At 38.5% G+C, this 26,294-nt stretch overlaps 1 protein-coding gene across 1 annotated transcript in view; it reads left to right on the plus strand.

Annotated features, from left to right (window-relative positions):
- CEP89 (centrosomal protein 89) overlaps nt 1-26,294 on the plus strand; it is a 215,418-nt gene that overhangs the window by 146,343 nt on the left and 42,781 nt on the right. The window contains exons 15-17 of the mRNA XM_077132246.1: nt 5,268-5,435; nt 6,112-6,253; nt 15,427-15,516. Of these exons, the coding sequence (XP_076988361.1) occupies nt 5,268-5,435; nt 6,112-6,253; nt 15,427-15,516 (400 nt within the window). The remainder of the gene's footprint in view (nt 1-5,267; nt 5,436-6,111; nt 6,254-15,426; nt 15,517-26,294) is intronic.

Below are 26,294 nucleotides of genomic sequence, written 5' to 3' on the forward strand. Positions count from 1 at the left end.
ATGGAGATGACTTCTTTCCTTAAACTTCATGTGTCAACATCTGTTGGCTTCAAACTTTTGTTCTGCAGCTTTCATAGAATTTAAGATTTAGGGCCTTGCTCTGAATTTGCTTTGGCATAAGGGAATATTGTTTGTGACTGGTTTGATCTTCTATCCAGACCACTACAACTTTCACCATATCAGCAATAAGGCTTATTTGCTTTCTTACCATTTGTGTGTTCATGAATTTCCTTGTAAAATGTTTCTGTTTGCATTCACAACTTAGCTAACTGGTGCAAGAGGCCTAGATTTCAGCGTATCTCGGCCTTGTACATACCTTTCTCAGTACGTTTAATCATTTCTAGCTTTTGATTTAAAGTTGGAGACAGGTGACTCTTCCTTTCATTTAACACTTAGAGGCCATTGTATGGTTATTAATTGGCCTAATTCAATACTATTGTGTCTCAGGGAATAGGCAGGCCCAAAGATAGGGAGAGAGACAGAGAATGGCCAGTCGGTGGAGAAGTCAGCAGTAACAACATTTATGATGTAAACTCACCGCCTTGTATGTGTGTGGTTTGTGACACCTCAAATAATTACTATCGTAACATCACAGAGCAACATAACAGATATAATAATAATGAAAAAGTTTGAAGTATTGTGAGAATTACCAAAATATAAAGAGAGACGTGAAATAAGCCTGTGCTGTTTGAAAAATGGCTCTGACAGACTTGCTCCACACAGGTTTGCCACACACCTTCCATTTAACAAAAATGCAGTATCTGCAAAGTGCAATAAAATGAAGCACAATAAAACGAGATATTTCTGTAAGAACTTCACCTCAATATATTTGAAAATTTAGATGAAATGTCAAGTTCCTTGAAAATACAACTTTCTAAAACTGACTCAGGAAGAAAAAGAATACATGAATATTCCCTTAATCATTAGAGAAATTGAATCCAAAGATCTTCCCATGAAGAAAACTATAAAACTGTAAGTCTTGGATACCTTCCGCAGAAACTTCTAGAAATTTTCAAAGAACTCATTCCAGTCTTATATAAGCACTTCTAGAGAACAAAGAGGGACTGTTCCCTATAATTGTTCTATGAAGCTAACTTAACCTTGATACTGAAACACAACAGTGATAATATAAGAAAAGAAAATTACTTTTCAGTTTTACCCATGAAACAACAAATAAAGACTGTCAGCAGAGAATTAGGAATAGATGTGAATGTCCTTAGTGGGAAGGGATATTGATTTAAAAAATTAAAAACCTACAGTAAACGTCACACTTTACTGAGGTAACTTAGGGTTAAATGCTGAAAGCTTTCAGATTGAGTTTGGGAACAGCACCAGGATGCCCTCTGTGTTAGTTAGATTCACTTGTCAACTTGGCCAGGTGAGCATACCTAGTTTTGTTGCTGCGGACTTAAGCCAATGGTAGTGAACCTCATCTGTTGCTAATTACATCTGCAGTCGGCTAGGAGGCCTGTCTGCTGCAATGAGTGACGTTTGACTTAATTGGCTGGTGCTTAAATGAGAGAGCGCAAGGTAGCACAGTCTAAGCAGCTCGGCATTCCTCATCTCAGCACTCCCAGCTCAGCCCAGGCCTTTGGAGATGCAGAAAGAAGTCACCCCGGGGAAAGTTGTTGGAACCCAGGGGCCTGGAGAGAAGGCCAGCAGAGACCATCCTGTGCCTTCCCACTAAGAAAGAACCTCAGTGGAAAGTTAGCTGCTTTTCCTCTGAAGAACTAACAAAATACATCCCCTTTTATTAAAAGCCAATCCGTCTCTGGTGTGTTGCATTCTGGCAGCTAGCAAACTAGAACACCCTCTGACACGCTTAGTTACTAGTTGGTAACTAGTGCCTATGTCAGGTGAAAGAAAAGTTACAGGGTTTGAGAGAAAGGAGTAATAGTGTCGTTGTTCATAGATGATAAAATTCTGTATGTAGAAAATCCAAAAGAATCTATGAATAAATCATTAGATATAAAAAGGCATTTTAACACAGTTGTTGAAAACAAAATCAATGTTTAAAAATTAATTATATTTCTTTGTAGAAACATACATGTAAAAATGTTGTTTTTTAAATAAAAGCAAGACAGAAAGAAAGAACAAAGAAAGGAAAGGAAAGAACAAAAGGAATTATTTACAAAGCCACACAAACATAAAGGAATAGAAAGGTTTGCAGTATCTCTGCTGGTGTAATTATAAAGCTTTACTGATAAGATAATTTCACTGCGTAGAGAATTCCAAGTTGCCAGGGTTTTTCTTTTTCTCTGTTCCATTTATAAATGTTCCTCATAGTCTTCTGACTTGTATTGTCTCTGATGAAAATCTGCTCTCATTCTTATCTTTATTTCTTTGAACATAATAAATCTTTTCTCTCGGGTTGCTTTTAACATTTTTTCTTTGGTTTTCAGCAATTTAATTAGGATGTGCCTTGACAGGGTTTCCATTCTTTGAGCTTCTTGGCCCTATGATTTGCAGTTTTCATCAGATTTGGAAAGCTTTCAGATGTTATTTCTTTAGTTATTTTTTCTGTTTCCTTCTCTCTTGCCTGTCCTTGAGGGACCACTTGATACTGTCCCACTGGTCACTAATGTTTTTTATTTTTTCCCCCACTCTTTTTTCTCTCCAAGTGTCATTTTTTGTTGTTGTAGGCTTACAGAGAAATCATGAAGAAAATACAGAAGTCGCACATACCCACCCCATTATTAACATTTTGCATTAGTATGGTACATTTGTTACAGTTGATAAGAGAATATTATTATAATTGTACTACTGATAGTCCGTCGTTTACATTAAGGCGCTTTGTGTTGTATAGTGCTATGATGGTGGTGTTGTTTTTAAATTTTTATTGTAGTAACATATATACAACATAATTTCTCTTTTAACCACATTCAGATGTATAATTTATTGGTTTTGATTACATTCACAATGTGTGCTCCCATCACCACCATCCATAACCATCGTCTCCAACAGAAATTCTGTACCAGCTAATAACTCTTCATGCTCTACTTCCACCACACCCCATGATAACCTGTATTGTAGTTTTTTTACAGTACAAATTGATTTATTCAAAACAGTTACAAAAAAGCGCAACAAAATAGAGATTATCCTTAGAATTATTAATGCTTTGTTAATGATCATTAGAATTAGAGGGTAAGAAATGGTATTGAGTGGAGAGAGCACCTAACTAGTTCTAAGGCTTTAGATACAATGCCGTTGGTTACATATTAATTCATCCATTACATACTCGGAATAGTAGTTAGGGAATCAGTAATTTATCTACAGGAAACACCTATACAAATCAAATCCATCCAGACCACCCCGATACCATCTTCTACTACAAGCACTAAAGCCACCTGTATAACATTCCCATCCTTCCTTCTCCACCCCATTCCATATCCATATATTCTCCCCTCCCCTAATGCATTCTACTTTCTAACTAGTTTGCTTATTATAATTAATTCATATCAGTGAGATCATACAGTATTTGTCCTTTTGTGTCTGCCTGATTTTTTCAAGGTTCATCCATGTTGTTGCATACTATCAGGACTTCATTCCTTTTTATGGCTGAAACATTCCATTGTGTATCTTGTGTATATACATGTATGTATGTGTGAATGTGTGTATGCCACATTTTGTTTATCTATTCATCACTTGTGAATAATAGTGTTATATATATATCAGTGTGAAAACATCTCTTCAAGTCTCTGCTTTCAGTTCTTTGAGGATATACCTAGAAGTAGGATTGCTGGGTCGTATGGTAATTCTCTACTTAACTTTCTGAGGAACTGTTCAACTGTTTTCCACAGTGGTTGCCCCATTTTACACTCCCACCAACAATGAATGCATGCTCCTGTTTCTGTACATCCTTTCCAACACTGGTTATTATTATTACTTTTTTGATAGTAGTCATTCTATGGGTGTAAGGTGACCTCTCACATGGTTTTTTTGTTGTTGCTCTTTCTTTGGCATGGTCAGGCTCCAGGAAATGAACCCTGGTCTCCAGCTCAGCAGGTGGTAATTCTTGCCACTGAGCCACTGTTGCACCGCCCTCTCACATGATTTTGGTTTGTATTTTCCTAATGGCTAGGAACATCTTTTCATGTGCTTTTTGGCCATTTGTGTATCTTTGGAGTAATGTCAATTCAGATCTTGCTGCAGGCTTCATTTTTGTTAGTTTCTATTGCTGTATCTTTACGTTCACTGATCTTTTATTCTGTAGTCTCTTCTGCTTTTAGTTCCATCCAATGTGTTGTTCATTTCGTATATTGTTTTATTCCATCTCTAGAAGATCTACTTGTCATTTTTATATTTTCCATTTCTCTCCTCAGTGTGCTTTGTTCCCTCTACCTTCTTGAACATACGGAGCCTCTTTATAATAGCTATTTGAAAACCTTTGCCTATGCCATCATCTCTCTGGCTTCTGGGTCTGTTTTATTGGTTTTTTCCTCCCAATCGTGGATCATATTTTCTTGTTTATTCCCATGCCTTATGATGTTTTATTAGATGCTGATTATTGTAGATTTCATGTTGTTGGGCTAGATTTTTGTATTCCTTTAAATAATGCTAGATTTTCATTCCAATGCACAGTTAAGTTACTGGAGACTAGTTGGATCCTTTAAAATCTTGCTTTTGTTAGGGTGGGTCCAGAGCCTTCTTTAGTCTAGTACCAACTTAGCTCTACCACTGTTAATCTCTTCTGAAGATTCTGTCCCATGTCCTGTGTAATTTAAGATCTTTCTTCTCAGGCGGGTTATTTGCTTCCTATTCCCAGTTCATTGTGAGCACCCAGAATTGTTCTGCCTATTTTCTGATGTTTGTCTTCCTAGTCTCAGTCCTGAGAGAACCAATGAAGAGATAACCCTTTTTTTGAGCATCATTTAGCCAGAATTATATATTGAAATTGTATATCCATTCTTGATTTTTTTTTACTCTTTTAACCATAAAAATTGAACTGTCTTCCATTACTTCTAAAGTGAGTAGGGAATAAATAACTACATATCCACAGACATAAGCAGAAATATGGGTGGTAAAAGGGGTTAGAAGGCAGGTACCATCAAAGAAAGAGTATGCCAGCCACACACTCTCTCCTCTCTTCTGGTTATGGAAGCCTGGGTGGGCCCTCCCAGGGCTGTGAGGGGAAGATATTTCTGTAGAGGCCTTCCAAGTATCCCCTCAAGGGCCAGAGGCCTGACTCTGTCACTTGTCTGGCATTGACTGCCTTATTCAAAGCTCACTGTACTGGATTCATGCCTTGTGATGTTTTTCTCCTTTAGCCAGTTGCAAAAGGAAGAAGAAAAAGAAAATGCCGAGATGGAAGAGCTGATGGAAAAGTTGACAGTCCTTCAAGTACAGAAAAAGAGCCTGCTTTTAGAGAAGAACAATTTGACAGTTAAAAGCAAGGCATTGGAAGCTGAACTTGAAATGGCACAGAAAAGAAACAGGTTTTTTTTCTTAAAGGTTTTTTTGTAATGCAAAGTATTAATTTCATTTCCTTTATCTTTTCTTTTTCTAGTAGAGGCTTTAAAGTGTAAAGGGTAACTGAGGTCATTGTATATCAGAATATAAGTACAATAAAAGCTTTTCTTCTGATCAGCATTGACCAGCATTTCTCACGTCTATAAATCAAAGATGATTAAGAGTCAAAATGATGATCCTAAGACTCTGAAAGTTCTCAAAATGCTTCCCTAGCCATTTCCAAAAGATCTTTGAGATTATTGGATATCTTTTTTCAATATTACCTTTTAGAACATAAGCCAAAAAATTAATAGAATAATATAAAATTAGCCTATTCATTAAGCATTTTGTAATTCATATTGACTTGATTTGGAGTCGGTGATTATTGGTTTAAAATTAAACTCAGTTGGGTGCACGGGTGGTTTATTGGTAGAATTCTTGCCTTCTTTGTGGGAGACCTGAGTTCGATTCCCGGTCCGTGTACCCCAACCCCACCAAAAAAATAAATGACCTCTTCTCACCTTGACACCTTAAAGATTTAGGTTGATGAAAAGTAACATTTAATGCTGCTATGCTTGATATTTTGTTAGTACAGATATTCACTGTGTCCTCACCATTCAGGCTAATGGGTTTTTTATTCCACCATCTGGGGGAATGCTATAGGAGATCTCAGAAGATAATTGATGTCCTCAAAAAGCAGGTGGAAAAAGCCATGGAGAATGAAATGTCTGCTCACCAGTATTTGGCAAATCTTGTTGGGCTGGCAGAGAATATAACTCAGGAACGTGACAATCTTGTGTGTTTGGTAAGTTGTCTCTGAGTTACTTCAAGCAAACTGCAAGTTAGTATGCCAGCATTATAACTGTAAGAGTATTTTTAAAAATCAGATCCATGAAAAGCTTTACCTATTAAAATTTCAGCTGTAAAATATCAACATTTTACTGTTTAATCATGAAGGAAAAACATTTTTTGAAAGGTGAATGCCCCAAACTTTTTTTTTCAGGCACTTCCCTCCAGCCTCTCCATTATACCTTAATTAAAAAGGTGATATCTATATAATGTCTAAGAATAACCTCCAGGATAACCTCTTGACTCTGTTTGAAATCTCTTAGCCATTGACACTTTCTTTTGTCTCATTTTGCTCTTCCCCCTTTTGGTTGAGAAGGTTTTCTCAATCCCTTGATGCTGAGTCCCAGCTCATTCTAGGATTTCAGTCCCATGTTGCCAGGGAGGTTTACACCCCTGGGAGTCATGGCCCATGTAGAGATGGGGAGGGCAGTGAGTTTGCTTGTTGGGTTGGCTGAGAGGGAGAGGCCACATCTGAGCAACAAAAGAGATTGTCTGGGGGTGACTCTTAGGCCTAATTTTAAGTAGGCTTAGCCTATCCTTTGCAGGGTTAAGTTTCATATGAACAAACCCCAAGTTTGAGGGTTCAGCCTATTGCTTTGGTTGTTCCCACTGCTTGTGAGAAGATCAGGAATTCTCCACTTGGGGAAGTTGAATTTTCCCCCTTTCTTGCCATTCCCCCAAGGAGATTTTGAAAATTTTTTTAATTCACTGTTCAAATCACTTTGGGATTTATCAAAGCATCACTCTGGACAAACCTACAAAATCTCATGCCTTACTCAAGGTTTCATGTGCTTATGGTGTTCAGTTAAACTGTCCACATACGTTATATTAGGAAATGCACTAGTCAATATATAAATTTTGTACCAAATAAACATTTTTTGCTTTAGTCTCACACATAAGTTAAAGTTTTAAAATAAGAATTACCATCTGGGCAGGCCATGGTGGCTCAGCAGACAGAGTTTGATTCCCAGTGCCTGCCCTTTGATTCCCAGTGCCTGCCCTTGCAAAAAAAAAAAAATATATATATATATATATGTATATATTTATCATCTGTTTTCAACACACTGCAGTATTGACATTCCTTTGTTCTTCCTCATGCAAAAACATTTTTAAATTTGTACATTTAGTCCGTATCATTATACACTCTAGGCCTTCCTAGATTATACCATCTCAGTCTTTATCGTCTATCTTTCCTTCTGATTTCATTTGTGCCCCCAGCCCTCCTTCCTCTATCATTCTCAATTCAGCTTCCTTCAGTGTACTAACATTGTTGTATTACAGTTAGATAGTATTGAGCTATACATTTCTGAATTTTTGCAATCAGTCCTATTGCACCGTCTGTATCCCTTCAGCTCCAATTATCCAATATCTACCCTGTTTCTATCTCCTGATGGTCTCTGTTCTTAACTGAAATTCTCCAAGTTCATTCATTAATGTTAGTTAATATCAGTGAGACCATACAGTATTTGTCCTTTTGTTTCCGGCTACTCTCACTCAGCAAAATAACCTTAAGGTCCATCCATATTATTACATACTTCATAACTTTATTCTGTCTTATAGCTGCATAATACTCCATCATATGTATATACCACAGCTTGTTTAGCCACTCATCTATTGATGGACATTTGGGCTGTTTCCATCTCTAGGCAATTGTAACTAATGCTGCTATAAACATTGATGTACAAATGTTTGTTTGTGTCCTTGCCCTCATGTCCTCTAAGTAGATACCTAGCAATTGCCAGATCATACGGCAATTCTATACTTAGCTTCCTGAGGAACCGCCAAACTTGCCTTCCACAGCGGTTGTACCATTTGACATTCCCACCAACGGTGAGTAGGTGTGCCTCTTTCTCCACATCCTCTCCAGCACTTGTCATTTTCTGTTTTATTGATAATGGCCATTCTGGTGGGTATGAGATGATATCTCATTGTGGTTTTGATTTGCATTTCCCTAATAGCCAGGGAAGTTGAGCATCTTTTCATGTGCCTTTTGGCCATTTTGTAATTGGGTTGTCTGTCTTTTTGTTGTTGAGTTGAACATCTCTTTATATATTCTGGACACTAGACCTTTATCTGATATATTTTCCAAATATTATTTCCCATTGTGTAGGTTGTCTATTTACTTTCTTGACAAAGTTCTTTGATGCACTAAAAAGGGTTTAATTTTGAGGAGTTCCAATTTATCTATTTCTTTCTTCAATGCTCATGCTTTGGGTATAAAATCTAGGAAACCACTTCCTATTATAAGATTTATAAGACATTTCCCTACATTTTCTTCCAACAGTTTTATGGTCTTAGATCTAATGTTTAGGTCTTTGATCCATTTTGAGTTAATTTTTGTATAGGGTGTGAGATATGGGTCCTCATTCATTCTTTTGCATGTGGATATCCAGTTCTCTAGGCACCACTTATTGAAGAGACTTGTTCTGTCCCAGGTGAGTTGGTTTGACTGCCTTATCAAAGATCAATTGTCCATAGATGAGAGGGTCTATATCTGAACTCTCTATTTGACTCCATTGGTCAGTATATCTATCTTTATGCCAGTACCATACTGTTTTGACACACTGTAGCTTTGTAATGCGACTTGAAGTCAGGTAGTGTGAGACCTCCGACTTCATTTTTCTTTCTCAGGATACTTTTGGCTATTTGGGGCACCCTGCCCTTCCAGATAAATTTGGTTATTGGTTTTTCTGTTTCTGAAAAGTAAGTTTTTGGGATTTTAATTGGTATTGCATTGAATCTATAAATCAATTTAAGTTAAATTGACATCTTGACTATATTTAGTCTTCCAATACATGAACGTGGTATGCCCTTCCATTTATTTAGGTCTTCTGTGATTTCTTTTAACGATTTCTTTTAGTTTTCTTTGTATAGGTGTTTTGTATCCTTAGTTAAATTTATTCCTAAATAATTTATTCTTTTGTTTATAATTGTAAATGGATTTTTTTCTTGATTTCCCCCTCAGATTGTTCATTACTAGTGTATAGAAGCACTACAGATTTTTGAGCGTCAATCTTGTAACCTGCCGCTTTGCTGTACTCATTTATTAGCTCTAGTAGTTTTGTTGTGGATTTTTTGGGGTTTTTTTTTTTTTTTTATTAATCAAAAAAAAGAAAAGAAATTAACACAACATTTAGAAATCATTCCATTCTACATATGCACTCAGTAATTCTTAGTATCATCACATAGATGTATGATCATCATTTCTTAGTACATTTGCATCGATTCAGGAAAAGAACCAGCAAAACAGCAGAAAAAGATATAGAATGTTAATATAGAGAAGAGAATTAAAATAATAATAATAATAAAATATATATATATATAAAGGAAAAAGAAAAAAACAAAAACAAAAGATACAAACAAACAAACAAAAATGTATAGTTCAGATGCAGTTTCATTCAGTGCTTTAACATAGTTACATTACAATTAGGTATTATTGTGCTGTCCATTTTTGAGTTTTTGTATCTAGTCCTGTTGCACAGTCTGTATCCCTTCAGCTCCAATTACCCATTATCTTACCCTGTTTCTAACTCCTGCTGGTCTCTGTTACCAATGATATATTCCAAGCTGATTCTCGAATGTCGGTTCACATCAGTGGGACCATACAGTATTTGTCCTTTAGTTTTTGGCTAGACTCACTCAGCATAATGTTCTCTAGGTCCATCCATGTTATTACATGCTTCATAAGTTTAGTCTGTCTTAAAGCTGCATAATATTCCATCGTATGTATATACCACAGTTTGTTTAGCCACTCGTCTGTTGATGGACATTTTGGCTGTTTCCAACTCTTTGCAATTGTAAATAATGCTGCTATAAACACTGGTGTGCAAATGTCCATCTGTGTCTTTGCCCTTAAGTCCTTTGAGTAGATACCTAGCAGTGGTATTGCTGGGTCGTAATCCATTCTCCCAGTCTATGTCTTTTGATTGGGAAATTCAGTCCATTAAATTGTAGTGTTATTACTGTTTGGATAATATTTTCCTCTACCATTTTGCCTTTTGTATTATATATATCATATCTGATTTTCCTTCTTTCTACACTTTACTCCATACCTCTCTCTTCTGTCTTTTCGTATCTGACTCTAGTGCTCCCTTTAGTATTTCTTGCAGAGCTGGTCTCTTGGTCACAAATTCTCTCAGTGACTTTTTGTCTATAAATGTTTTAATTTCTCCATCATTTTTGAAGGACAATTTTGCTGGATATAAGAAGTCTTGGTTGGCAGTTTTTCTCTTTTAGTAATTTAAATATATCATCCCACTGTCTTCTAGCTTCCATGGTTTCTGCTGAGAAATCTACACATAGTCTTATTGGGTTTCCCTTGTATGTGACAAATTGTTTTTCTCTTGCTGCTTTCAAGATCCTCTCTTTCTCTTTGACCTCTGACATTCTAACTAGTAAGTGTCTTGGAGAACGCCTATTTGGGTCTATTCTCTTTGGGGTGCGCTGCACTTCTTGGATCTGTAAATTTAGGTCTTTCATAAGAGTTGGGAAATTTTCAGTGATAATTTCTTCCATTAGTTTTTCTCCTCCTTTTCCCTTCTCTTCTCCTTCTGGGACACCCACAACACGTATATTTGTGCGCTTCATATTGTCCTTCAGTTCCCTGATCCCCTGCTCAAGTTTTTCCATTCTTTTCCCTATAGCTTCTGTTTCTTTTTGGAATTCAGATGTTCCATCCTCCAAATCACTAATTCTAGCTTCTGTCTCTTTAAATCTACCATTGTAGGTATCCATTGTTTTTTCCATCTTTTCTACTTTGTCCTTCACTCCCATAAGTTCTGTGATTTGTTTTTTCAGATTTTCTATTTCTTCTTTTTGTTCAGCCCATGTCTTCTTCATGTCCTCCCTCAATTTATTGATTTGGTTTTTGAAGAGGTTTTCCATTTCTGTTCGTATATTCATCATTAGTTGTCTCAGCTCCTGTATCTCATTTGAACTATTGGTTTGTTCCTTTGACTGGGCCATATCTTCAATTTTCCGAGCGTGATCCATTATTTTCTGCTGGTGTCTGGGCATTTGATCAGATTTCCCTGGGTGTGGGACCCGGCTCGTTGAAAGGTTTTTCTGTGAAATCTCTGGACTCTGTTTTTCTTTTCCTGCCCAGTAGGTGGCGCTCGTCTGTCTGCGGGTCCCACCAGTAAAAGATGCTGTGGCTCCTTTAACTTGCCAATCCGAATCTCGCAGTCGGCCAGGGAAACCGCACGTGGAGGGGGGGTTGCCGGCCACCGCGGCTTGGGGGAGTGCCGGTCCAAATTGCCCAGGTGGCCCGAGACACCAAGCGTGGCGGGAGGGCCCCGCTATCCAACATTCCCAGTCAGACCAGGAAGCCACGTGTGTGGAAGGGACCCCAGTCGCCAGCCGCCCCGGCCGGGAAAGCGCGTGCCCCTCCGGTATCTCACCGCAGCGGATTCTCCCTGCCCGTTCAGCCGTTCCAGAATGGGGTACGCTGTCTTTTTGGTCTCTGTGATGGCTCCGGGAGCTGTTTCGTATTGTTTCTGTTTCTTTAGTTGCTGTTCTGGAGGAGGAACTAAGACCCGCGCGTCTTACTAAGCCGCCATCTTCTCCGGAAGTCTCTTTTTTGGGGTTTTTGACATATAGTATCATATCATCTGCAAACAGCAAGAGTTTTACTTCTTCCTTTCCAATTTTGATGCCTTGTATTTCTTTCTCCTGTTTAATTGCTCTGGCTAGAACTTCCAACACAATGTTGAATAATAGTGGTGATAGTGGACATCCTTGTCTTCTTCCTGATCTTAGGGGGAAAGTTTTCAGTTTTTCTCCATTGAGGATGATGTTAGCTGTGGGTTTTTCATTTATTTCCTTTATCATGTTGAGGAAATTCCCTTCTATTCCTATCCTTTGAAGTGTTTTCAACAAGAAAGGATGTTGAATTTTGTCAAATGTCTTTCCTGCACCAATTGAGATGATCATGTGGTTTTTCTGCTTTGATTTGTTGATATGGTATATTACATTAATTGATTTTCTTATGTTAAGCCATCCTTGCATACCTGTAATGAATCCTACTTGGTCATGGTGTATAATTCTTTTAATGTGGTGCTGGATTCGATTTGCAAGAATTTTGTTGAGTATTTTTGCATCTATATTTATGAGAGAGATTGGTCTGTAATTTTCTTTTCTTGTAGAATACTTTTAAATAGTGGCAAATAATTTTTAAGAAGGTAAAATCACATAGTTAGTCTGGTAAACAAATAGGAAGAATAGTCATCAAGGTGTTTATTACACCTAAGTGCATCTTTCTGTTCTCTCTGTAACGCCAGTATTTTCCCTGTTTGAAGATAAAATAAGAGAATTACAAAGAGGTTAGAATTCATCCTAAGGAAATACTTTGAAAGGGCACGAAGGGGTGTCACAAGATAGGGAATTGAAATTATTGGTGGGCCTAGTTGACGGCTCTACACAGCTATCTGGAGTGAGACTGTGGATGGTATTTTAGACACCTAAGCACTGATTTTAAAAAAGTCTATAGCATATTGCAATGTAAAAGAAGACAGAGGCTCAAAACAACACATCTATACTCATTTATATGCCAGTTGCTTCAGTGCCCTGGAAAAAAGTCTGGTAGGATTTATCCCAAAATGTTAACTGTGAGTTACCTCCAAGTGATGGAATTATGGGTGACTTAGAAATAAAACCTTTCTATTTATTTGCATTTTACCATTTTTCCGTATTGAACACATTTTTATACATTTAAGCATATTTCTTTAATTAAGGTTGCAAATCTCTGGTAATAAAGGATTAGACATAATAGTTTAGTGGATATCATTACAAAAGAAACCAGTGGACTTTCTGAGGGAGTCCTAGAAGCCAGCAAACTGGGAAGTAATGGCTCTTCTTTGAGGCGAATGAGGTGTGGGAAATCTGTCAGCATATGTCATAGGTTTACTTCCATTTGTTAGAAAGATATTAAGTTCCTCCAGGGGAAAAATGAACAAAGGGTTTTATGTCTTGCTTATATAAGAGGAAATATAAATATAAATAGCTGTTGGGGGGAAATGTTCATCTTTACTTAAAATTTAAAAACGCAGATTAAACCCATCTCGAGATACTGTTCTGGCCTCATGTTAATGTTACAAAAAATACTTTTTTGATTTTAACAGTTATGGTTAGGGTTGTAGTAAGCCTGGTCGTACGTTCCTAGTGGACCCTTTCTTGAGTCTTTTAGAAAACAATCTAGGGAGCATGTTGAGAGCCGTAAAACCATTAAGACCTTCTGATCCAAGGAGCCCCATTGAAAAGTGGTTCTGACCAAATGCCAAACTCTGATGTTTTCTGTAGCAGCGTGAAGTGCCCATTTCCTTCTCTGTGATGCCTCTTGAGCTTACTCACAGGGATGTGGAGAGGGCAAAGCAGAAGTTTTTTAAAAAATGTAAAATGCCGAGCCAACCCATTCATCCAGCAAATGGTCCTGGAGACTCCCCTCGGTCCCCCATGGTGCCACTGTGAGTACGAAGCCATCCTGGGCATGGGGCCTGAGCAGATTCCCCATCCCTAGGATACAGGCATCAGAGGCCTCAAAAATAAAGCTGAGACCTCCTCAACATCCAAAGGGAGTCCCTTAGGCCCAGGGTGGAAATGCAAACGAGGCCCATGTCCTGTGGGTCTGAATACTGAGTCACAGTTATGGTTAGGGTTGTAGTAAGCCTGGTCGTACGTTCCTAGTGGACCCTTTCTTGAGTCTTTTAGAAAACAATCTAGGGAGCATGTTGAGAGCCGTAAAACCGTTAAGACCTTCTGATCCAAGGAGCCCCATTGAAAAGTGGGCTCAAAAATAAAGCTGAGACCTCCTCAACATCCAAAGGGAGTGCCAACAGGATGTTCAAACGATGTGTTCATCCTCCTGCCTTGACCCAGGCTCAAGTTGGTAGTCTCAGATCCCCTAGTGTCACCTTTGAAATATAGGGCATAAGGGCTGCCTTCACCCCACCCTGCCTCCACCCGCCTTCAGGGACCCCTGTGGGTGCCCAGATACTGCTGTCCATGCAGAGACGTGCATCAAAGCTTCCAGGATGTCTGGACAGGGTGCTCTGCATCCTGCATGGCCAGGCCTGGGGTGGACATGTCCCCTTAACCCTGCAGGCTTCTTGCCTTAGGCCATTCCCTGGCCAGTGCTCCAGCCTGGTTCCAGGTGGTGCTGGTGTCTCTGCCCCTGGGACTGTGAGGCAAGCCCCCCTGCTTACCATGGCCTGGTCTTTTGGACCTTGTGAGAGGTATCACCCCCACTCCCACCCCTCAAAATAAACGCTTGCACCAGGGGCCACTCCACTCCAGGAAGTTTCCACTGATAACCTATGGCTGTACATACTTTAAAATTCCCCTGATGCTATTTTAGCCTCTTTCATTTCTCACATTTTTGTGGGAGACACAATAGCTTTAGACATCAGCATCCTAATTCCTAATCCTGCATTTAGTATGGATTCTTCATGTGATTTGTGGCAAGTCAGTTAACTCTGCCTCGCTTTTCTTTTCTGGAAATCAAACTGTCATCAGTAGCCTACCTTGGAAAGAACACTAACCTTTACTTTTTTTTTGCTTACCTTTACTTTTTAATTTTAGTATTTGAAATAGTTCGTTGATAGTCTGTAGTAGTTCATTTCCCATCTGGGTATTAATCTGAATCATTGAAATTCCAATGACATCCCCCTTGGATGTGCTGCCCATCAAGTTTGGTGTGTAGAAATTGTGCATTAATATATTTCATATTGTTAACCCTAATTACATAATCATTCAAATTATTCAAGTTTAAAAAGTTTTTCACATCTTGTTGCTTATTCCTTGGATGTGATTGAAAGAATGATTTATTCTGTCAGAATAGAGAAGTGTTCTGGGAGCCCTTGTAGCCTCCCACTTTCCCCTTGTCGGTGGGCTCAGCTGTTCCATTGCTCAATGACAGGTGCCCAGCAGGCTGTTACCTGCTCTTGCCTGAACCCAGCTGTGGACAGCAGCTCTGGCCACAGCCCTCACACAGGGAGTGAGGGAAATCCAGGTGGGGTGGGCAGGACAAGAAATAATTATTTGTAAGTAATAAGACTCTTTGCAAAATATTTATTTTATTTTATTCTTTCTGTAAAACTGAGAGTCTACTATTTTTCTTTTTGCTTTTATCCTTAGGCTAAATGTTTAGAAACTGAGAAGCATGGAGTTCTCAACAAAATAATAGAAGGCAATATTCGCTTGGGAAAGTTAGAGGAAAAAGTCAAGGTAAGTGGTCATTATTTAGCCTCAGAGATTCCATTTTCAAATGGGAACAAAGACTTACTGGGTGCCGGTTTCTGTGTTTAAGAAAATCACACATTTTGTATTTATCATTAATCATCCATAGATTAAAGCAGTGTAGGATTTCACTGACAGAAATAGCATTTGTCATCTCATTAAATAATTATGGGTCATCTGCAATAAGATGTTAAGAAAAATGAATAGATATGGAAAAATCTCCAGACTATATCATCAAGTCCACCATTTATTTGTTCAGTCGGAGGCAGTGTCAACTAGCTCCTCTCTTACCTTACATCTGATATCACTCTCCAATTTCTCTGCCTAAAGACAGCTATTCTCACTGTACCTTCTCCGCTTTCCTGGGCCACCTCTCTCATCTGACCTCACTGTCCTCATGGTCTGTGTTCCTGTTCCGATTGCCGACCCCCAGACATCTGTCCACAGTCCCCTCTGCCAAACTGGTTTTATTGGGCATGGTCGAGAGAGGACCAGCAGGCTTAGAGGCCTAGGTGGAGGGTAAGAAACCTGTGTAATTTGGATGGAAGGTACTGTGAGGGCAGGCAGCCTCAGTCATGAGAAATGAGATCCAGGACCTTTGGGCTCCAGCACCCATGTGTGTAGGAAGTGATTAAAGGGGCCTGATAGCAAAGAAATAAATTAATTGGATTTCATATGTTGGAGGAAAACAAAAAAATTAAACATTGGTTGGCCATGTGTAAAAATGCATGGTATGAAGGTGTACAGGTGGTTCGGTGGTAGAATGCTTGCCTTCCAAACGTGGGAGACCCAGGTTTGATTCCCAGATCATGCACTCCCCTCAGAAAAAGAAAGGAAAAAAATGCATGGTGTGAAGTGAACAGAATATACAAGAATAAATGCATGTCTTGAGTTTGTTTTATTTTAGGAAACATAAGATTTAGTCCTGAATTATTTATTTTTAAAAAGCTAAGTGAAACAACTTTTGACTTAAAATTTCTCAGATCCAAATATATGTCCTTAATGCAAATTATGTGCTACTTTATTTTTTCTATGTTTGCTAAGTATTAAGTAATAACATTAAATTTTTGGAGGCTACATCGCTTATAGTTCTTGACTTTCAGGTGGCCTAGATGGGGATGCTTTCATAGGGGCTGTCTGGTGTCTAGTAGGTTCTGCTACCTACAGCAGCCCTGAACTACCCTGGTCTGGATCTGGGCCTCTTCCCGGGAAGATTAGCATACTCATCAGACCATCACAGAGCATCACTGTTCCCGTTCGTGATGGGCAGTGGCTCTCTGTGATCAGGGGACATTCATAGCACCAGTTCAAGCACCCCTTCTGTCCGTGGACAAGAACAGCCCCATTCCTACTCTTAAATGCAGTCTTCTAGGCACCATTTTATTTGAAGAAAGTGATCCTTTGTTAAGAGAAAAGTTAAGCATGCCTGCATTAGTCCCACACTCAGAACTCTGGAGAATTTGTTCTGTGGCTTCCAGTGCAAGGAATGACTTAATTTAACCATATTGCTGCTGGAGTCACATAGGCTTCTAAGATGTCATCATAGATTCCTAGCATATATCTTAGTATTCTAGGAATTTGATATTAGGTAGTGGCAATATCAAAGAATGTTCACTGAATATCCAATACAATTTTAAGAAAATGAGGATGTGTTCAATTTAGTCTTAAAGTTCGCTTAGTTGTCAGAATCTGAAGATTGGACAGGATAAATAAAAAGAAAGCCATCCCTTGTCACATCATGGTGAAACTGCAGCACACCAAATGCAATGAAAGGATCTTAAAAGTGGCTGGAGGGGAAAGACATATTTTTACCATTTTGTGTCTACAATGGGCAAAAATTAAGAGGTTTGATAACATAGAATATTTGACAAGGACATGGAACAGTGGGAATTTTTTCTGTGTTGCTGGTAGGGCTGTAAATTGGTTCGGACCCTTACTTAGTAAAGTAGAACATTCATGTGGATGACAACATAGGTCTTCCTTTCTTATTCTTCCAGGGAAGGAAATTCTTGCACATTTACACCAGAAATCACATAAAGAAATGATCATACCAGAGTTGTTAATAAAAGTCCCAAATAAAACAACCCAGTATATTTCAACAGGGAATGGCTAAATTAATAATAATATCTAATAATATCTAAATTTTATTATCATAAATTAATATCTAATAGCAGTGAAACTGGACAGAAATGTGGGAGAATCTTGAAAGCATAATATTGAGTGAAAGAAGGACAACACAATGAATACCTATAATATGTTTGCATTTATATAAAGTTGAAAATGGGTAAAGCTTAAATTGTGTGATATATACAATTACACATACCTATAATATGAATTATAGGATTCCTATTATATGTTTGCATTTATATAAAGTTGAAAATGGGTAAAGCTAAATTGTGTGATATATTCATAGATTGTAAAACTGAAGAGGAAACTAAGGAAAATGAGATTCATGGTTTTATGAAGGGAGATGATTCACATGGGGGCTTCCAGGATGCTGATAATGTTCCATATATTACATAGTGTCTGCTGTTGTTTTCAGTTAAATTGTTTGTGTAGGGCCAGAGCCAAGATGGTGGCTTAGTGAGGTGTGGGATTTAGTGCGTCCTCCAGAGCAGCTAGTAAATAGCCAGGAACAGTACAGAATAACTGCCAGGGCCATGTCAGTTGGCTGGACACACTGCGTACCCCAGTCTGGACATGCTGGACTGGCTGCGGCCCACCCCAAACCATGAGTTCCCAAAGCCACTGCAGCTGGCACCTTTCCCCACAGGCTGTTTCCCAGAGGGGAAAGGAAAGAGACTTTACTAGCAACAGGGGCTGAGCTCAACCAAACTCCAATTGTGGCATTAATTAACAAATTCTGACTACTAAAAATAGGCCCCCAGTCAGCTGAACCTTGAGTAAAAGCTGTTTTTTCCCTGGCACAGAGCAGGTAGGGCAGACAAGGGGGGTGGGGAACAGAAACAGACGGAGGTTTTTTTGATCAGTCAGCACAAAATACTTGAAAGGGTCTTGGCCGTGAAGGAAAGGAAGGGGCATATAGGACCTAGAGATACATAGAGCAACATACCAACTTAAGCTCTTGATTGGCAAACCCGAAGAACGGGGTTCCTGCTCTGAACAGGATTTTTTTTTTCTTTCTTTTTTGTGCCTATGTTTCTATGGCCTTACTGCTCTTTGAATACAGGTACAGGGCTTCTTAGGCTCCAACTTCCCCAAGCATGGGCAGAATTAAGCTTATCTGAGTTTGTCTGGAAGCTGTGCCTTCCCCAGGAGAGGGGTGGGGCCCAGCTCAGGTGGAATCCCTCCCTCAAGGAATCCAGACACCAGGGTCTGGAAAACTGAAGCAATTAAAGCCAGCCTACAACCTCTCCTCTGTCTCACCCACACCCCAAGCTGGGAGAGTCTGCTGAACTTAAAGGTACCACATTACCCTATGCTGGTGGGACCTGCAGACAGACAAGCACCACATACTGGGCAGGACAGGAAAAACACAAAGTCCAGAGGCTTCATAGGGAAGCCTTTCAACCTGCTGTGTCTCACACTCAGGGAAAGCTGACGCAGGTGACTCCTTCTGAGAAGAGGCTAGTTTGGTCTGGGAAAATCTGACTGGGTTCTATAATATGTAAGTGGACCCTCCTAAGGAAAAAAAGTCACCATACAGGCAGGGCAAGAAACAAGAAAACGAGAACTGAAAATTTCTGATCTGTTAAACAAAATCTAAGCTAGAGGTCTAGAATAATCTAAACTGAATGTCAAAGAACAGATAGACAACAAAGTCATCCAGCAAGAAAATCCTAGGTAAAAGAAGTGAAAACAATATCCAGAATCAACTAATTAAGGTAATTAAATGCCTGGATGCCATAAAAAAAAATGAATCATACTAGGAAAATTGAAGATATGGCCCAGTCAGACAAACAAACCAACAATTCAAATGAGATACAGGAGTTGAAACAATTAATTCAGAGTGTTCAAACCTGAACATGGAAAACCTCTTCAAAAATCAAATCAATTAATTGAGGAAGGATTTAAAGAAGGCAAGGAATGAACAAAAAGAAGAAATCAGAAGTCTGAAAAAAATCACATGACTTATGGGAATGAAAGGCACAGTAGAAGAGATGAAAAAAAACAATGGAAACCTACAATATCAGATTTCAAGAGGCAGAAGACAGGATTAGTGAACTGGAGAATGGGACATCTGAAATCCAACAAGCAAAAAATATATAAGGAAAAGATTGGAAAAATAGGAGCAGGGACTCAGGGAATTGAATGACAACATGAAACACATGAATATACATGTTGATACATGTTGTGGGTGTCCCAGAAGGAAAAGAGAAGGGAAAAGGAAGAGAAAAACTAATGGAGGAAATTATCATTGAAAATTTCCCAACTCTTTTGAAAGACTTAAAATTACAGATCCAAGAAGTGCAGCATATCCCAAACAGAATAGATCCATATAGGCATACTCCAAGATACTTACTAATCAGAAAGTCAGATGTCAAAGAGAAAGAGAGAACCTTGAAAACAGCAAAAGAAAAGCAACCCGTCACATACAAGGGACACCCAACAAGATTATGCATAGATTTCTCAGCAGACACCATGGAGGCAAGAAGACAGTGGTATGATGTATTTAAGATACTAAAAGAGAAAAACTGCCAACCAAGAGTTCTATATCCAGCAAAACTGTCCTTCAAAACTGAGGGGGAAAATAAAATATTTTCAGAGAAAACATCACTGAAAGCATTAGTGACCAAGAGACTGGCTCTGCAAGAAACACTGAAGGGAGCATTAGAGACAGATAGGAAAGGACAGGAGAGAGAGGTGTGGAGAAGAGCGTAGAAATGAAGACCATCAGTAAAGGTAAAAAGAAGAAAAATTAGATGTGACATATAAAATCCAAAAGGCAAAATGGTAAAAGAAAAGTACTTCCCTTACAATAATAACAGTAAATGTTAATGGATTAAACTCCCCAATCAAAAGACAGACTGGCAGAATGGATTAAAAAACAGGACCCATCCATATCTATCTAAAGGAGACACATCTTAGACCCAAGGAGAAACAGGATGAAAGTGAAAGGTTGGGAAAAGATATTTCATGCAAACAACAATCAGAAAAGAGTAGGAGTAACTATACTGATATCCAAACAAATTAAACTTCAAATGTAAAACAATTAAAAGAGACAAAGAACACAATTTATTAATAAAAGGAACAATTCAACAAGAAGACATAACGATCATAAATATTTATGCACTGAGCCAGGGTCCTCCAAAATACATGAGTCAAACACTGAAGAGAGAAATAGACACATCTACCATAATAGTTGGAGACTTCAATTCCCCACTCTCATCAATGGCCAGAACATCTAGACAGAGGATCAATAAAGAAACAGAGAAATTTGAATAATACAAAAAATGAGTTAGACTTAGCAGACATTTATAGAACATTACACCCCACAACAGCAGGATATACCTTTTTCTCAAGTGCTCATGGATCATTTTCAAGGATAGACCATATGCTGGGTCACAAAGCAAGTCTCTATAAATTTAAAAAGATTGAAATAATACAAAACACTTTCTCAGATCATAAAGGAATGAAATTGAAAATCAGTAATAGGCAGAGGGCCAGAAAATTACCAAATATATGGAGGCTCAACAACACACTCTTAAACAACCAGTGGGTCAAAGAAGAAATTACAAGAGAAATCAGTAAATGTCTCGTGGCAAATGAAAATGAAAACACAGCATATCAGAATTTATGGGATGCAGCAAAGGCAGTGTTAAGAGGGAAATTTATTGCCCTAAATGCCTGTATCACAAAAGAAGAAACAGCAAAAATGGAGGAATTAGCTGTCCACTTGGAAGAACTAGAGAAAGAACAGCAAACTAACCCCAAAGCAAGCAAAAGGAAAGAAATAATGAAAATTAGAGCAGAAATAAATGAAATTGAGAACGAGAAAATGAACAAAACCAGAAGTTGGTTCTATGAGAAAATCAGTAAGATTGATAGACCCTTTGTGAGATCGCACAAAGAAGAACAGAGAGGATGCAAATAAATTAAATCAGAAATGGAAGAGGAAACATAACTACTGACCCTGCAAAAATAACGGAGGTAATGAGAGAATACTATGAAAAACTTTATGCTAATAAACTCAACAATGTAGATGAAATGGACAACTTCTTAGAAAGGCATGAACAACCAACATTGACTTGAGAAGATATAGACAACCTCAACAAACCAGTCACAAGTAAAGAAATTGAATTAGTCATTAAGAAGTTCCCAAAAAAGAAATGTCTAGGACCAGACGGCTTCACATGTGAATTCTACTAAACATTCAAAAGAGAATTAGTACCATTCCTGTTCAGACTCTTCAAAAAAATTGAAGAGGAGGGGAGGCTTAACTCATTGTATGAAGGGAATATATGAAAAACCCACAGCATCATCCTCAATGAGGAAAAACTGAAAACTTTCCCCCATAAGATCAGGAACAAGACAAGGATGTCCACTATCATCATTGTTATTCAACATTATATGGAAGTTCTAGCCAGAGCAATTAGACGAGAAAAAGAAATACAAGACATCAAAATTGGAAAGGAAGAAGTAAAACTCTCACTGTTTGCAGAAGATATGTCGAAAACCCCCAAAATCCACAGCAAAACTACTTGACTTGTGTGGGCCACAGAGGTTCAGCAGACAGAGTTCTTCCCTGCCATGCTGGAGACGTGGGTTTGATTCCCAGTGCCTGCCCATGTTAAAAAACAAACAAACAAACAAACAAAAACAACCTGCTAGTGCTAATAAATGCATACAGCAAAGTGGCAGGTTACAAGATCAACGCTCAAAAATCTGTAGTGTTTCTATATGCTGAGAATGAACAATCTGAGGGGGAAATCAAGAAAAAAAATTACATTTACAATTGCAAACAAAAGAGTAAAATATTTAGGAATAAATTTAACTAAGGATACAAAACACTTATACAAAGAAAACTACAAGAAATTTTTAAAAGAAATCATGGAAGACCTAAATAAATGGAAGGGCATACCATTTTCATGGATTGGAAGACTAAATATAGTTAAGATGTCAATTCTACCTAAATTGATTTACAGATTCAATGTAATAGCAATTAAAATCCCAAAAACTTACTTTTCAGAAATAGAAAACCCAATAACCAAATTTATCTGGAAAGGAGGGTGCCCCAAATAGCTAAAAAATATCCTGAGAAAGAAAAATGAAGTCAGAGGTCTCGCACTACCTGACTTTAGGGCATATTACAAAGCTACAGTGGTCAAAACAACATGGTACTGGCATAAAGATAAATATGCTGACCAATGGAATCAAATAGAGTGTTCAGATATAGACCCTCTCATCTATGGACAATTGATCTTTGATAAGGCAGTCAAGCTAACTCAACTGGGACAGAACAGTCTCTTCAATAAATGGTTCTTAGAGAACTGGATATCCACATGCAAAAGAATAAAGAGAATCCATATCTCACACCCTATACAAAAATTAACTGAAAATGGATCAAAGACCTAAACGTAAGATCTAAAACTATTAAACTTTTAGAAGAAAATATAGGGAAATATCTTATAAATCTTATAATAGGAAGTGGTTTCCTAGATCTTACCTGAAGCATGAGCATTGAAGAAAGAAATAGATAAATGGGAACTCCTCAAAATTAAACTCTTTTGTGCATCAAAGAACTTTGTCAAGAAAGTAAATAGACAGCCTACACAATGGGAGACAATAATTGGAAATGATATATCAGATAAAGGTCTAGTATCCAGAATATATAAAGAGATTGTTCAGCTCAACAGCAGAAAGACAGACAACCTCATTACAAAATAGACAAAAGGCATGAACAGACACTTCTCAGAAGAGGAAATACAAATGGCCAAAAGGCACATGAAAAGATGCTCAACTTCCCTGGCTAACCACAATGAGATATCATCTCACACCCACCAGAATGGCCATTGTCAATAAAACGCAAAATGAGAAGTGCTGGACAGGATGTGGAGAAAGAGGCACACTTATCCATTGTTGGTGGGAATGTCAAATGGTACAACCACTTGAAAGGCAGTCTGGCGGTTCCTCAAGAGGCTCAGTATAGAATTGCCATATGATCCGGCAATTCTATTGCTAGGTATCTACTCAGAGGACATGAGGGCAAGGACACAAACAGACATTTGCACACCAATGTTTATAGCAGCATTATTTACAATTGCAAAGAGATGGAAACAGCCAAAATGTCCATCAACAGACGAGTGGCTAAACAAATTGTGGTACATACATACGATGGAATATTATGCAGCTGTAAGACAGAATGAAGTTATGAAGTATGTAACATCATGGGTGAATCTTGAGAACATTATGCTGAATGAGATTAGCCAGAAACAAAAGGACAAATACTGTGTGGTCTCACTGATATGAACTGACATTAGTGAATAAACTTGAAGAATTTCATTGGTTAGAGACCATCAGGAGATAGAAATAGAGTAAAATAGTGGGTAATTGGAGCTGAAGGGATACAGATTGTGCAAGAGGACTGAATGTAAAAACTGAGAAATGGACAGGACAATACTACCTAACTGTAATACAATTATGTTAGTACACTGAATGAGGCTGAATGTGAGAATGATAGAGGGAGGAGGTTTGGGAGCATAAATGAGATCAGAAGGAAAGATAGATGATAAAGACTGAGATGGTGTAACCTAAGAATGCCTAGAGTGTGCAATGATAGTGACTAAATGTACAATTTAAAAAATGTTTTTGCGTGTTAAAAGAAATTGCATAAATTTCACATGCTATTCTCTCCTGCCATGCCAGAGACCTGGGTTCAATTCACAGTGCCTGCCCATGCAAAAAAAATAATAAAGAAACAAATTTTACATGCTTTCCTCTCAAATATCCGCCTCACCCATCAATGAGGTCTACCTTGACTATTTAAAATTGCTGCTCACACATTCTTCCACACTTCATATGCTCCTTATCTTGCTTTATTGTTTATTCTATAGACTGCATCACCTTCTAACAGACTATGTAATTACTTTATTATGTTTATTGCGTATTTACCTCTCTCCCTTGACCAGACTGCAATTTCAAAGGGGCAGGGTTTTTTTTTTTCCAGTATATCCCAGACAGCTAGAACAATACCTGGCACATAGGAGGCATTCTATAAATATTTGAAGGACTGAATTAACAAATAATGTATTTTACAGTTTTAAAATTTCAACAAATCAAAAACAGTATATAAAATAATATTGCAACTCTACATCAGGCAGGCTATAAGGAGTACACCATATTATTTATAATGGGAATCTGTGTAGATAATATATTGTGAGTGATTATATTTCTCTCTGTATTTACTTTTCTTTCTGTTTTTCATGTTGCCTTTTCTTTCCAAAAGAAGTCAGATTATTTGGCCTTGTCTTGGAAATTCATCTTGTTATCACTGATCTAAACAAGAGTAGTAAAAAGAGCCATATCCAAAGAGAAAACCTATGAACAGGATCCAAGTTAGACAATGTTGAATCTCTGGGGAACTGAAGAGAGAAGAACTGGAAAAGTCTAGGGGATCTAGAGATGACATCTCTGGAAACCCTAGCAAAATATAGCATCTAAAAGTGAGGACATTGTCTTGGAAGCTAGGGGCCCTGATGAAGTCTGGGACACTCAGAGCTGTAGGCAGGAACCCTTTTGAACCAGGTTCCATCTGGATAGTCAGAGAAGGGATGACAAGAGGAGCAGTGGGTAAAGCTTAGAAAGCTCTCCTGCCCCAAACATTGCTCCCCACTTTCCTAGGAACCTCATCTCATCCTCTGTCTTCATACAAAAATACCTGAACAAAAAATAGATGTGTAACTTTCCTACATATTTTTCACAAGAAAAATGTTACTGCGAAGCAGATTAAAATTCTAATCTATACTCCACACTGAATGATAGAAAGGTAGGTGAGTAGGTAAGTAAAACTTAATGAAACAATGAAAGATAGGAAGAAATACCACAAAGCAGAAACATGAGGACCTTGAGAAGAGATATCAAACAAAGGAGTATGTGAAATAGAAGCTGACAACACAGAAAAGAAATAGGAAAAAAAGACAAACCATTTCAGAAATGTAGGCAGAAGTACAAGGAGCACAAGAAGAAAGATTTATAAGAGCACACCAAGGGGACTTCCGGAGAAGATGGCGGCTTAGTAAGATGCGCGGGTCTTAGTTCCTCCTCCAGAAAAGCAACTAAAGAAACAGAAACAATACGAAACAGCTCCCGGAGTCACGACAGAGACCAAAAAGACAGCGTACCCCATTCTGAAACAGCTGAATGGGCAGGGAGAATCTGATGCGGTGAGCTACCCGAGGGGCGCACGTTTTCCCGGCCGGGGCGGCTGGCGACTGGGGTCCCCTCCACGCACGTGGCTCACCGGCCTGACTGGGAACGTCGGATAGCGGGGCCCTCCCGTCACACTTGGCGTTTCGGGCCAGCTGGGCAATTAGGACCGGCACTCTCCCAAGCCGCGGCGGCCAGCGACCCCCACCTCCACGCGCGGTTTCCCGGGCCAACTGCGGTGCAGACAGACGAGTGCCACCTACTGGGCAGGAAAAGAAAAACAGAGCCCAGAGATTTCACAGAAAAAGCTTTCAACCAGCTGCGTAACACACCCAGGGAAATCTGATCAAATGCCCAGACACCAGCAGAAAATAATGGATGACGCTCGGAAAATTGAAGATATGGCCCAGTCAAAGGAACAAACCAATAGTTCAAATGAG

This window comes from Tamandua tetradactyla, chromosome 16, assembly GCF_023851605.1.
Source record: "Tamandua tetradactyla isolate mTamTet1 chromosome 16, mTamTet1.pri, whole genome shotgun sequence".
Lineage (NCBI taxonomy): Eukaryota > Metazoa > Chordata > Mammalia > Pilosa > Myrmecophagidae > Tamandua > Tamandua tetradactyla.